The sequence below is a fragment of the Megalobrama amblycephala genome, linkage group LG16 (genome assembly GCF_018812025.1).
Source record: "Megalobrama amblycephala isolate DHTTF-2021 linkage group LG16, ASM1881202v1, whole genome shotgun sequence".
Taxonomy (NCBI): Eukaryota; Metazoa; Chordata; class Actinopteri; order Cypriniformes; family Xenocyprididae; genus Megalobrama; species Megalobrama amblycephala.
The window spans coordinates 24356983-24372038 of NC_063059.1; the positions used below are offsets into that span (position 1 = coordinate 24356983).

The 15056-nt window shown below is 36.5% G+C and overlaps 1 protein-coding gene across 4 annotated transcripts in view; it reads left to right on the plus strand.

The window, feature by feature from the left end:
• gosr1 (golgi SNAP receptor complex member 1) overlaps nt 1-11020 on the plus strand; it is a 28229-nt gene extending 17209 nt beyond the window's left edge. For all 4 annotated transcript variants that reach the window (XM_048160838.1, XM_048160839.1, XM_048160840.1 and 1 more), the window contains exons 7-9: nt 4912-4941; nt 8805-8887; nt 10410-11020. In XM_048160838.1, the coding sequence (XP_048016795.1) occupies nt 4912-4941; nt 8805-8887; nt 10410-10534 (238 nt within the window). In that variant the 3' untranslated portion in view covers nt 10535-11020. The remainder of the gene's footprint in view (nt 1-4911; nt 4942-8804; nt 8888-10409) is intronic.
• Nucleotides 11021-15056: the final 4036 nt, after the last annotated feature.

Below are 15056 nucleotides of genomic sequence, written 5' to 3' on the forward strand. Positions count from 1 at the left end.
AGCCCATAGACCCTCCCCTCGAAGAAATCAGGACAGAAGTGGTTGAAAGTGGTCAAAAGAGATTAATTAAAATGCCAGGTGTAAACGGTATGTGTCTCCCTCGTCTACTTGTGAGCAACCAAAACAGTGCCTTTGGGATGGTTTTCCCTACCAGTGGAGCTTTTGTGTCTCATACATTGCACCAGACACTGACATCTTTCCTATCTGCCTCGGAGCCAGTAAAGAACTACAGTAAATCCTTCAGCTCAAGCTTGTCTCAGCCTATAAAAACACAGCAAGAATTGGACCTTGACACCCCTCCCCACATGCAGCAATGCGCATTTTATATCACAAGCCCAGTGACAGAAGGGTAAAACCACCACTGTCACCTCATGAACTGTCAGCTGTCCATGGCTCCATACAGGTGTGCTGCTAGTTTAGAGTTGAGGTTTAGTAACATGCATTTAGTGAATCGGTTTGAACTTAAAGGGATAGTTCACAGGTTTGGAACAACCTGAGGGTGAGTAAATGATGACAGAATTTATCTACTATCCTTTTAAGTTTCTTGAACACAAATGATTCAGAAGCCAGAATTTTGAATCCATTCATTAATGAAACTAACAGTTTAAACTGCTTCACAGAAATGAACAGTACAAAATTTTTGCTTCTTTTTTTTTTTTTTTTTTAAAGGTGCCCTAGAATTAAAAATTGAATATATATTGGCATAGTTAAATAACAAGAGTTCAGTACATGGAAAAGACATACAGTGAGTTTCAAACTCCATTGTTTCCTCCTTCTTATATAAATCTCATTTGTTTAAAAGACCTCCAGAAAACAGGCGAATCTCAACATAACACCGACTGTTGCGTAACAGTCGGGATCATTAATATGTACACCCCAATATTTGCATATGCCAGCCCATGATTGAGGCATTACACAAGGGCAGGACGTCTGGATGTGCACTGCTGAATAATCAGACTAGGTAAGCAAGCAAGGAAAACAGCGAAAAATGGCAGATGGAGCAATAATAACTGACATGATCCATGATAACATGATATTTTTAGTGATATTTGTGAATTGTCTTTCTAAATGTTTCGTTAGCATGTTGCTAATGTACTGTTAAATGTGGTTAAAGTTACCATCGTTTCTTACTGTATTCACGGAGACAAGAGCCGTCGTTATTTTCATTTTTAAACACTTACAGTCTGTATAATTCATAAACACAACTTAATTCTTTATAAATCTCTCCAGCAGTGTAGTGTTAGCCACAGAGCATAGCCTCAAACTCATTCAATATCAAATGTAAACATCCAAATAAATACAATACTCACATAATCCGACGCATGCATTCAGTATGCATGACGAACACTTTGTAAAGTGTTAGCTGTGTAAACTTTGTTTATGCTGTGATAGAGTCGAGAGCTCGGGAGGGGGCGGAGAGCGCGAGATTTAAAGGGGCCGCAACCTGAAATCGGCTCGTTTCTAATTATGCCCCAAAATAGGCAGTTAAAAAAATTTATTTAAAAAAATCTATGGGGTATTTTGAGCTGAAACTTCACAGACACATTCAGGGGACACCTTAGACTTATATTACATCTTTTAAAAAAAAGTTCTAGGGCACCTTTAAAGACTATTTTTCACATTCACATATTTGTTAGACATGGCAGCCCCGTGAATGTAGTGTCTTGACATGTTCTTAATGGCCAATATAAAAAGCTTTTACAATATTGTGATATGCAGAATGTTCTCTTTATATTTTTCCTTATTTGTTCCATTTATATGCAAAATTTCGGTGACCAGTAAATTGGTGAAAGTTTTGGTTAATGTTTTTGTTCATGAAATATAGGTCTTAACTTTAGTCGGTGTCAAAGCTTAGGCTGTGTTATTTATGCACATTTCCAACACAAATTTAAATACATCAATATGATGCCTGAACCCATTAAGCTGCTCAGAAAATTGCTTACCCTGAAAGGCTGTGTGCCAGTACAGTACCAGTGGTGTGCTGCATAGATTAGAATAGATTCAAAGATTAATTTTGAATTACTTTTAATTTTAGGTTAAAGTTTATTATTTTTCCAGGACAATTAGACGTCAGCTCAGGCAAAGCAGAACTGAAGTTAAAATATTTGTTGGTAAATACGTTTTGGTATCGTTTGAATTCTAGCGCTTCCAAATCTGCTTATCCAAAAAGGTAAACAAAAATGAAGTCAAACATGTTGATATCAAACATATTTATTCTGTCTTTTTTCAAAACATTCTGTTGTAGCTGAATACCATGAAAAAAAATTAGCAGCCTTCAGAAAAACTTTTGCCTATGGTTTTAACAAAATTACCACAGTAAAAACAACTAGACCACCTAATATAAATTTCAAACATTATTAAAGATAAGTAAACAGTCAGTAATAAAATAAGAACAAATAAACAAATTAGCAATTAGGCTGCTGTCACTTTAAGGCTTAATGCACGGATCCATTATACTGATACACGCGCATTTCATTACTGTTTACATTTACTTAAGTCATCATAACCAACTGTGTTTATGGGGATATATTGACAATTTTGTATTTGCCCGTCCAAGCTTTTTGTGCGAGTGCTTTGGATGTGTGCGCACTGCACAGCAGAGAGAACAGCATGCAAGTGCCAAACTGAGTTCTCTGTCGCGACTTCCTGCGCTTGAATGATTTAAAATCACATTAAAATGCTCACACTGGAATCAAAATCCACAGTTCTTGGAAATTTTGAACCAGTTACCCAATGCTATTGGTAACAACATCTGATTTATTTATTTATTTATTCTTTTTTTTTTTTTTTTTTTTTTTTTCAGCAATATTCATGTTCTGGTCAAATTATGTTGTTTTACACATTTTGTTTTATTGTAAACAGGTGCTTTTCTCAAGAATAGTCATGTCTGGAGGTCAGATTCATTCATATTTGAGTTCATACTTTCACTATGGAGACAATGATTTAGTGACTTGGCTAATTTGTTTTGCTTTTCTTCTTTTCTCTGAAACATTATCAGTATCAATCCTAATTGGCGACTAAAATGCTGAGTGCATTGTTTGCAATGAGCACTTCTTGAAACACGAGCCTCTAGGGGGCTGTTCGGTATGGCACACATTTGCACATGTCTGTTGGGGTTGGTTATTGGGCCCTGTGGAATAGGTCTACTCACCAAGCCTTTTACACATCTCTTGTGTATTTTGCTAGCGAAAAGGGGGGGTGGGGGGTAAAGCTTCATTGCCAAACAACACTGTTCAATATGTGATTCCTGAGCTAAATAGTGAATAATTTTATCTGTGTTTTTTGAAATGCACACTACTGTTAAAAAGTTTGGGTAAACATAGCAGACTAAACATTAAAATATCGTACCGACCACAAACTTTTGAATGGTAGTATATAGTGTACATCTTCTAAACTTCCATTTCAGCTTTTAGACAATTGGAATTTTATGTGCATAATAAAATACTCCCCAGTCCAGATGTTTTGCCAGCAAACCAGGTCTAGATGTGCTCTGCTAAAAGCTTTACAGAAGTAAATTGTATCTGTAATTTTCAGGCTGGCAGTCATGTGTGATACTAGCTAATGTAATTGAACTAATAGCCCTGCTGAGTTCAAAATGGATGAGGCTTAATGGAGAGACAGACTACATTTGTTAGAAGTTTTTGTTGAAAATTTCAGACTCTGCATTGCCCTCTCCCTAACTTTAATCTTCAGTTTCAACTGATTTATTTCCTTTAAAAGTAATTTTCTATATATATTCAAGTGGATATATGTCTGATGCAGATGATGTAGATGAATGAGTCTTAAGGAGACCTTATTAATGATTTATCAGGATGAAATTCAGATCATGAATTAAGGAACCTGTTTGGTCATATCCCACAGGATGCTAAATATTTGCCCTTCTAATTGCAATCTAAACTGTGCAAAATCAGCATCATTAGTACCCACTGAGACAATTTATAATCATTAGTCTAGCTGAGAACTCACATACTTTATCTTTGCCGATGCAGTGTTTTGGCTTTTTGATCAATCAAAGGCAAAGCCATAAGCTCTTAAGAAGACAGCCGTTTGACAGAATGGAGCTTCTCACATCAGTTTTGCTGCACCTTTCTTTTCTTCAAAGCATTTAAAAGTAGGATCCATGATAAATGTTCATTTGTCTGTGAAGAAAGAGCCCTGTTCTGCAGTAGCGGTGCTGAACAGCATGTGGACCATTAGTCTCTATTCTCCCAGCTGCTGTTTGTGTATACCGGATTTCTCAAACCATGCAGGCAGAGAGAGAGGGAGAGAGAGAGAGAGAGGTCACAGGCATATCAAAGGGAGAACTTGTAGTCTCATTTTTGCTCGTGTAATCAAAATTGGAGCTCTCTGTCACAACGAAAACCATTTATCTGGGAATTGAGGACTTTCTTTCCCCTGAGGTCTCGCTGGCCCTCAGACTTTGTCATCTAAATTGACGTAGGATGTGATTTTGAGCAAGCATAGAATTTCATTCCCACCCTGCAGGCCCGCAGCTCCTTTTCGGGGAGAAAAATGGCTGTGGTGGGGGTATGAGACATTCCAGTATGGATAGTAATGCAAGATTGAAGAATTGTTCTTGAAAGATAATTTCATTCATACACTAGAGAATGATCTTTTCTGAGCAGTAATTGCAGTGACAATCTATGAATCTATTTGTTTTACTATTTGGAATGAATAGCTATTTTAACTATGCCTGTTATTAACTCTATAAATACACATGTTCAGCTAAGACATATGGATGTGATCTTTCCACATATTTTTAGCCTTGTAGTGTATGTATATAGACAATGGACAATACTGATAATAGTTGTTTATTGTAATGCTTATTAAATCCTTTATCGTCATATTATCGTCCACCTGGTTATCATTGTCTAAATGTCTTTTTTCCCCTTTCCTTTTGTCTCCTTGCAGCTCAGATCGACTTATTGATGACACAATAAGGTAAGACTAACTTCATAAAACAGTTCAGACACTTCTTCAGTTTCCTTTTTTATTCGTTTTACTAAAATATCTGGTCTCTTCTGAACTAATAACCTGCCAAGGGTCATTAACTCAAAGAGGAAGATCTCAGTCGATGGAGGGATACAAACCAGTGACCCATTGCTTTTGCATTGAGTTGAGTTGATACGGCTTGACCAGAACTGAAAGTGGATTCAGACTCTTAAAGTCCACCCAAAAGTGAAAATGTTCATCATTTAGTCACCCTCATGTCATTTCAAACCTTTATTTCTTCTGTGGAATTTTGAAGAATGACTGCTTTTGTCCATACAATGGAATTCAAAACAGTGTTATTTTAATATTATTTATATACTCTTGTAGTTTGTAATTTAAAATATATACCCCATCAGGGTTAAAAATAACACTGGACCCCGTTGACTTCCATTATTTGGACAAAAAAAACAGAGACATTTCAAAATATCTTCTCTTGTGTGCTGCAGAAGAAAGTCAGTCATACAGGTTTGGAGCAATATGAGAGTGTGTAATTGATGACAGAATCATTTTTAGGTTAACTATCCCTTAAGGGAAACTAACAGAAAATTTTGGCATGTGCATGAATCTCGTGCTATTGGGCACTTCCATCTCTCCCTCACTGCAGATCTGTGCTGGCCATGAGAGTAGCCTAAACTTTCACTGTGCACCTTTGGGATCCCCACAGCTGGCAGTCGGCACTGGTGCTTAATTACGGCTCTTGGTCTATGCAGCTCTTTTTATCCCACCCCAGTCTTGTTCAAGCAAAAAAAATTATGCTATATCAGCTACTTGTAATCATTATCTTCCCTTTGTAGCACCCACAGCCTGGAGCCACTAAGAGCTCATTGTTTAATGTTTCATCATAGCTCTGATCTCTAAAGAGTGTGGGCATTCATGTTTCTCTTTTTAATGATTTAAAACAAGACAAAAAAGAAATAAAATAAGCCAGAAGTCTTCCATCTATCACAAGTGAGACATTATGAAAGATACACCCTTGCAGGTAGCGTATTCAAACAAACACATAACTTACAATACGCATAAATATGAAGTTTAGGAGATGGATTAAGTCCATGTGTTCATCATCTCATGGTGTGCAGATGCTCAGGAATGTAGGTTAAGAACAGAACTAACAGATGGTAAAGGGCCTGTCTAGAGGAATCACAGCAAAACAAAATAACTACTTGTTCGTGACTGAGGGCTCCTGGGAGTAAAAAACACCAGAGACATTGTGGCCTTCAGGGTGCATTGTCTTGTTAAATGTGCTTTATGACTTTTTTGTGTGAGTGGGGTTTGGCTTCTGTCAACTAATCATCACTGCGTGGCTTACTGCTTAAAAATTGTGGTGTCTAGACCTAATTTCACAGTTTTTGCCTCAAACACATTCTAGATGACACCCGTTTTATGTGCATATGATAGATAAGATCTCCTCTTCATTAGAATCAAGGTATAGGGTCTGCTTGAGCACTTGTTGTTGACTATGTATGATGGATTTTGTTCTGCAGAGTAGGGCAGACAGGAGTTTAATGGGTGCCTGGCTTTAGTTTGCACTCACAAATCTGCTGAGCTATAGTTGGAGTGAGCTGTATTGTCATAGAGCAATTTAATCTTCTCCACTAGGAACAAAAAAAGAAAGACTCAGCTGAAGAAAACAAATAAGTAGTGGGACTGGACCTACCCTGCAGTCTTATTATAGCATGCAACAGTGCGTAATTAAAATGAATTAGATGAGTGGTTCTCAACCTTCTAAACTTCAAGCTCCCCACCCCCATTGTCCGCAACAATATTCAAAGTCGCATGACTTTCCAGTTTTTATAATTTACTTGATAATGATTACATTTTACTTTTCAAGCTTAAAAAAGGATAAAGAATGTACTTGTTTTCATGCATTTACAAAGCAGTCCTGTGCATTCACACTTCATTTCTTTGTCTAGCTTAAAAAAGAGACAAGACTAATATAAATCCCCTGCCAAAAATGATGGAATCACCACACTTTGAGGATGTTCACATAGCCTTTTTACTTTATAGCAAATAAATATGACACGCACAAAAAAGTTTTTGTTGAATAACTTAGAATTCTGGCTTCATGAAACATACCTAAAACAAATGATCACTCAATGTTGAGGGAAAATTCTGTAATCATCAACAAAAACCCACAACTGGTACTTTGTTCCTCCTCCTTTATGACAGCCTGAATAGTCGAATAGTGGTTGCAAGATGGAGCCTTGTCATGGACAAGTTTGTTTGTTTTTAAATTTTTATCAGAAATTTTCACCAGAAATTTTCATTTGGATTGAGATCCGGACTGGTTGCTGGCCATGTCATTGAGTTGATATGCCTTTTCCTAAGATAAGCTTTAATACTCTTTGCTCTATGGCAAGATACATTATCATCCTGAAAAATGACTCCATCATTAAACCTCTTTTCTATCAATGGAATGAAAAAAAGCATCCAAAATTTTAACGTGCACCTGTGCATTGACTGTTGAGGTAAGGATTGTCATCTCCCCCAGTCCTTTACCTGACATGCAACCTCATATCATAAATGAGTTGGGAAATTTGAAATTTAGTTTTCTTTAGGCAGTCATCTTTATATTTTTCATTAGAACAGCACCATGCAAAAGTTTCATCATCATGGCCAATTGCAGATTTGTGATTCATCACTGAATATCACTTTCATTTAATCACCCACAATCCATAATTGCTTCTCTTTAGCCCACTGTAACATTGTTTTTTTTTCTGTTTAAGTTTTAGTGCTGGTTTCTGTTTGGTTTTTCTATATGTAAATGCCATTTCATTCAGCCAGGAGTTACAAGCATTGACTCCTGCTTCCGCCCATTTGCTTTGTTGGGAATTTTCTATTTTCAAGGCATAATGATTTGAGGTTTTTTGTTTTTGTTTTTTTTTAACCTAATGCTATGACAACTTCCTTCGTCTTCCCGTATGTTTTCTTTTTATAACCATCCCCTAACCCTAAGCCTAACCCTATACTTCCACCAAATTTTAGACACAGCTGTCTGGGAACAACATTTTTAGGCTTGTCTCGGTATTTGTTTTAGAAATGGAAATTAAAAGATGTTTCCATAATTTTTTCCTAAACATTGAGTAATTCTATACTTTTTTTGCTCTACTTGATCTGGAAAAAGATGAAAAAAATATAAGTGAATTAGTTTGAGGTATGTTTCATGAACCTTTTTTGTGTCATATCTGTGATTTGTTTATTTGCTCTAAAGTAAAAAAAGCTGGGTGAACGTCCTCTAAGTGTGGTGATTCCATAATTACCAGGGGTTGTATAACACAGATCATTTTATGGTGCTTTTCCATATTGAAGTTAGAAAACTTAAGTGCCCAATTTTTTTCAATTTTTTCAAAACAAACAGTACATTCTTGTTTTGTGATTCACATGAGAGTGAGTAAATTATGACAGAATTTTTTTTTTTTTTGGATGAACTATGCCTTTAAGCCAGGACAAATGATGGCTGTTGTAGGAAAACCTCTGATTTGTCCAAAATATGTGGTGTTCACTTTTTGCAGTGTCAAGGGAAATGGATATGTAATGGTTGGTCACTTTTCTGCATTCTTTTAGTTTCTAGCTGTGTGTGGCTAATGTCTCTAGAGCTTTAGATTAGTGCTTTTCTGCTTTCCTGTCTGAAATCAAACCTAGTGAAAAAGATGTTTGCTGTCTTTGAAGGACTTTCTCCTGTGTCTGCAATCCTGACAGCTGCTGCGCCCTTGACGCACTGATCGGAGCACTTTTTGACCACTTTCATTGCATATGAGCTGTGACGGGCCAGTGCCAATAAAACCCACTCTTCTGTTTTTATTTTTTTCCCACAGCATTGCCATGGCAACCAAGGAGAACATGACCTCCCAGCGAGGTTTTTTGAAGTCTATACAGAGCAGGGTCAACACCCTGGCCAGTATCCTTGATTTCCAAAAAAATAATGCTTGTGTGCATGTATGCATTAGGATTGCGTGATATAGGTACTAGATTCATTACTGATTTACCAGTATGTAATTGTGCATTTTCATGTCCCCTATTTTTACATTTAGATTACCTTTTTTTCATCATATAACGCCCCCTATGTTAATCTTCAAAAACACAAATCATTTATTAACACTGTCGATTGTAATCTGTTGCAAATCTTAAAATCAGTATCCATTTTTCATACTGTACATTATGATGTTGTGATATTTAAATTCATTTGTTTAAAATGATTGATTTTTTTTTTCTCTTTATTATGCATTTGATTCTTATGAAAAGGTTTGTTTATATATATATATATATATATATATATATATATATATATATATAGACTTTTTATTTTTTAATTATTGGCCTATCGGTACTGTTGTAGTCAAGACCACTTAAACCAAGACCAAGGACAGTGTGTGTTGAGACCAAGACAAGACCAAGACCAGACTAGCACTCTTCAAATTCATCTGAAGAATCCACATTTACTGCCTGAGAAATGTCTTATATTTAATCAATCAATCAATACAATTAGAATAATAGGACACAGTATAGAGCTGTTACCAATCAAATGAAATCACGAGCAACAAAATTCATCTTTGCATTGCAGAGGTGGCACATTAGTTGCATCTGAATTGGTACAATTACAGCTGCATAAATGAGATTAATGTTTTAAAAATAAAATTTTGAATATAGAAATATGATGGGAAAATATGATACTTTTAAATATGAAACAAAACCGCCAGTAGGTGGTGGCAAATCACTCAGTGAGCGAGTCATTGAACCATTTATTCCACCGATTCGTTTAAAGCAGTTGATTCATTCAGTAACAAAAAACTGCTGTGTGTTTTGCTTGGAAACGCACTTCTTGTTTATTGAACATTTGTATAAAACCAATATTGCATTTGCAGTCGTGCTCTTATTCGTGGAAAACGTTTTTTTGCCCTTGTGGTTTTTCTTTAATTATATCATGTTATAATATAAAAAACAAGGTCTCATACAAGTACTATTTTGCAATAATATCTTAATTTTTGGTGATTTTTTTTTTTTTTTTTTTTTTACCCAATTTGCTGTTAAATTTTAAATTCCAGCACAACAGTAACTAAAGAAATCAAATTAGTTATTGATTGCATTTGAAGCAGAAGTTTTACAAATGCGGTCCAGACCGAGACAAGACCTAGACCGGTCTCGAGTATTACAACACTACTTATCGGTATTGATATCCGTATCAGAATCTGTAGTATGCAGGAAGTACAGTAGTTTTTCTGTAAATCTGTAGATTTCTATAATATATTATTTGAAGAGCTCTCCTCTACTTACATACATCACATTTATACAGGAAAAGGCCATGTTATCTTACAAAAATATGAAAAATTACAACTCATTTTCATGTTAAATACTTGCTGTCAGTTTTTGAGGAAAGGCAATATGCTGTATCCCTGTATTTCCTTAACTGACCCCTACTTTAGACCGTTTCCCTGCCATCAATAACCTAATACAGCGGATCAACTTGAGGAAGAGGCGGGACTCATTAATTCTGGGAGGAGTCATTGGCATCTGCACCATTCTTCTGCTGCTATATGCATTTCACTGACAAACAGGGGCGCTAACAACTACTTTTAGGGGGTGTTCTGCAAAGAGGTGGCAAAGCCTTGAGAAAGGGCTCAATGAGAGGTGGACCATTGGGGCAACAAAGCAGAAGCCCACCTGGCCTAGTCTGGAAACAGGATTGTTTGTGGCCAGCATGGACCTTATTTGTAATTAGCATCAGAAGGGGTTTAGCTCTAAGAGCCTTTTTTGTTTCTGTACTACAAACAATGCGCTGTTCAGATCTGAACTGGGACTGGAGACCAAATTATTAACAGGAATAGATTTCAAAGAGCATATTATAACACGCTGGCTTGAGAAAATGATGCTGTGAAGCATCAAAATGGCGTTGTGTTGTTCCTGTATATTATTAATCGGAAGAGGGTTTTAATTTGATGATCCTTTTAGTAAGAGGGTTTCTCATCATGCTGTGTACTTTGTGAATTAATAAATTATTCATATACGGAATATTAAAAATGTGTGTGAAACACTAGAGGTCTGTCCTCTAAAGCTTCTATTTTTTAGATTTTTCTAAACTCTCCTAACAATGACATATTACACTGCAGGGAGTGTTGGAAAATAAGAGTCCAACAATAAAATAGTTACCTTGCAGCTCAACCCTTCTCTTTCAAGGTGCTAATTCTTTATGCCTTTGCTGATGTGCTTCAAAGTTTAGAGCAGGTTCCCATTAGGAATATCTGGCAAGCCTGCATTCCCATTCAACAGTCCACTTGTCTAAACTGACTTACAACCACATAACTTCCCTATGGAACTGGAGCGTGAGAGACAGAAACGGACCAGAACTTTAACATGATGAATATACAAGCTCAAAGGCATCGACCTCTGGAAATGAAAAACTTGCACATGATTGCATGTAGAGGTAAGACTAGCACAGTATGCGGCATGGTTGTCAGAAAAAGAAAGAAGGATTGGGAGCCTTATTATCATATGCTTGTTTCTCCTTCCCTTTTATGTTGACAAATGATGTCCTTTCCATAAAAGTGAGCTATTTCTGCTGAGCAGCTCTTTGTACTGATCATTTTTTGATGTTTCTGCCACATTTAGAGCAGTCAGACTGGCTATAGTTCTTGTCAGACTGAAGGAATCTGTTTGCCTGAGATTTTTCCATGGGTGCATAAAGAGAGTGTTAACACAAACTCAATACAATCATTCAATGGAGACGTCGGCTTCCCCAAAACAATAAACTAAAATGAGCTGTTTGAAAATAAGAAATCTTTCCTCCTTTTTCCTCTTTTCCCTGTTGGGTCCATTAACTAAAGGTCACATTGGTCTCCTACTGTTCCAATACATACATTGACCAAGTACCCTGAAATACAGTACAAATGTTGAGGGACTGAGGGTTGAGGGTTGACCAAAGGATGGTCACAAAGCACCATAGTACGGGTTTCTCACCATATTTTCAGACAGCTCATAGTATCGATGAGATGTTTTAAAGTCACAAATGAGGTACCTTGTTGTTTTCTGTGCCTAAATGTGTCTGTAGTCGAGGTACTGCAGCAGTCATTTGGAAGCTAGTAGGCCACCCACAGAACTCCACAGGAAGCTGTCGTCAGCCTCATCACCTCCCTTGCTGGCTAAAACGTGTTCTCTTTACACCACCCCAGAGAATAAATCTTTGTCATCTCCACAATGTTTTATTTTGCTCTATACGTTGCCTTATTTTGTTCTTTCCTAGTGATCTTATAATGGGACTTCTAACTGGTCTGAGGTGAGAACGAAGACATGACATACATTACCTGCACTACGATTCATGAATTTTGAGGTATGGCAGATCTTCAAAATTTTAGAGTCTTTATTCCTTGGCTCTGTTAAGGTACAACAGTAAAACTGTTTAACTCTATAAAATGAAGCCCTCTCTGCTTGATTTCATCAATAGCTGCAGTTATGGAGTAATGCGTGAGTTGAGTGTGAATAGGAAGGGAGGGTCATATAATACTTGGTTTCCTGGGCTGCTTTCCAAAAAGTTACAGATGCTGAGTAGTCAGTGTGAGTCTGAAACCGGAGACTTGCAGAGATCACAATCTTGCTGCCACCATTGTGCCCTTGAGCAAGACACGTAACCTGAAGTTACTCCTGGGTGACTGTAGTGACAATCAGCCTACATCAGGGGTGTCCAATCCTGCTCTTGAAGGGTCAATGTCCTGCAGAGTTTAACTCCAACCTGCCCAAACACACTTGCCTTGAATTATCTGGGGTGTGTCTCAATCAGTTCACTAGCTTCCAAGTTCATGAATCAGTATATCGTGTACACGAATTCGGGCTCTAGTAGGGACCCTGGCTCACTGCACATTGGGACATGTCCTCATTGTACAACATCACTATTATGAACACTAGATGAAGAACTGATATCTTTCTGACATTATATTTTAATGTTTTATTTTAAAGTACAGTACGTTATTATGAATCCTTTGCTTGTTACATATATACGGAAGAGGATTAGGGCCAAGCAATAATAAAAAATTAAAACCATCTCGAGATTAAAGATGTTAAATTTCGAGAAAAATGTTGAGAATAAACTCATTAAATTACGAGAAAATTGTCGTTAAATTTCGTGAAAAAAGTCGAGATAAAATGTTGAGAATAAACTTGTTAAAATTACGAGAAAAAAATGTGTTAAATTTCGAGAAAAAAGTCGAGATAAAATGTTGAGAATAAAGTCATTAAATTACGAGAAAAAAGTTGTTAAATTACGAGAACAAATTCGTTAAATTATGAGAAAAAACTTGTTCAATTTCGAGAAAAAAGTCGAGATAAAATGTTGAGAATAAAGTCATAATTTAATAACGACTTTTTTCTCGTAATTTAATGACTTTATTCTAAACATTTTATCTCGACTTTTTTCTCGAAATTTAACGAGTTTTTTTCTCATAATTTAACGAGTTTATTCTCAACATTTTATCTCGACTTTTTTCTCGAAATTTAATGAGTTTTTTCTCGTAATTTAACAACTTTAATCTCAAGATGGTTTTAATTTTTTATTATTGCTTGGCCCTAATCCTCTTCCGTACATATACGTGCAACATTTCAGCTGTAAATAAATTTGTAAATGTTGACTAGATTGTTAATTACCCGTCTAGCGATGTATGTTTATGCTGAAATATAATTAAATAATGGTTTGCATTTTAAAAAACATCTATTGCTTGTCATTATGAGTTGGCTCATGTAATTTATATTTCGCACTTCAGAACTTCTGTTAAGGAAACATAGTGAGCATCGATTCTCCCTGGTTTTCGCTGTGCGTTGTGGGACTTTTTAGGGAGAAAACATTTCAGCGCACTGGAAGGGTTTTGCGATTGAGACAGCCCTTAAAATTGACGACTCCCTGATCAGTGCCCTGACTACTGAACTAGGGAGCTGATTGAGACGCACCCCTAGTAATCCTGGACTCAAATAGCTGGTTCAGGTGATTTTGATTAGGGTTCTAGCTGAACTCTGCAGAATAATGACCCTTCAAGAGCAGGACTGGACACCCCTGGCATACATTATACTGCAAGTTCAGTAAATACGTTGTTGACCATCCCTCGTCTCTCAATTGTAAGTCATCACTTTTTGCAAAGAGTTTGAAGTCGAGACCTTTTCCTTCTTTTGAAAATGCAACACAATTTATCAATGTTAGGTATAATCCTGGATCAACACAACATGAATATATGTCATCCTGTGCCCTGACCCTGCTCCTAAACTAAGAGGGCATTGATTTGTTAGTACGTGTTATTGCACCAACAAAGAATGTTGATCCAGAAACATGTTCTTGTTGTGTAAATCACATAAGCCACATTTGAAGCCACTTGCGAGGAATATGGAAATTTCACCAAGTCTATGCAAAACTAAACTAGATGGTTGAGGCTGGTGCATTGGCTTTAAATCTTGTCAAAAATATTCAAAGGACTTTTCCGGTTGTTTGATTTACTGGATACATAATAAAAATAATCATTTTTAAAAGATTATTTATGCACAATTTCTTGCATATTCATAAAAATGTATGTTCATTATAAAAATGTCTATGGAGATTTTAATTGACATGACTCTTCCAGGTTTAAAAATCACACTTTTAAAATTGGGCTACCTCATATTATCAGGACCATATGAACCCTGGTTCTTCAAAAGTAAAAAAAAAAAAACTTTTTTTTTTTTTTTTTTTTTTTTTTTGCCTTTATTGCGATAGGACAGTATTCAGACAGGAAGCGAAGTGGGAGAGAGAAGGGGGAACGGGATTGGTAAAGGACCACGAGCCAGGACTCGAACTCGGGTCCGCTGTAGCGCATCAGCGCTACATGTCGGCATGCTGTCCACGAGGCCATCGGTGCTGACAAAATGTGGCTTATTTTAATATCAGTTTTATCTTTTTTTTAATGATTATTATTTTAAATCATCTTGAGGCCCCCAGTGAGCCCTGGCCCCCCTGGTTGAAAATCACTGTTTTTAATTCACAAATATCCAGGATTTCCTGAACAGGAATATAGGCAGTGTTTGTTATATTCTGAAAAGCCAGTGCCAAATTACATTAAAAT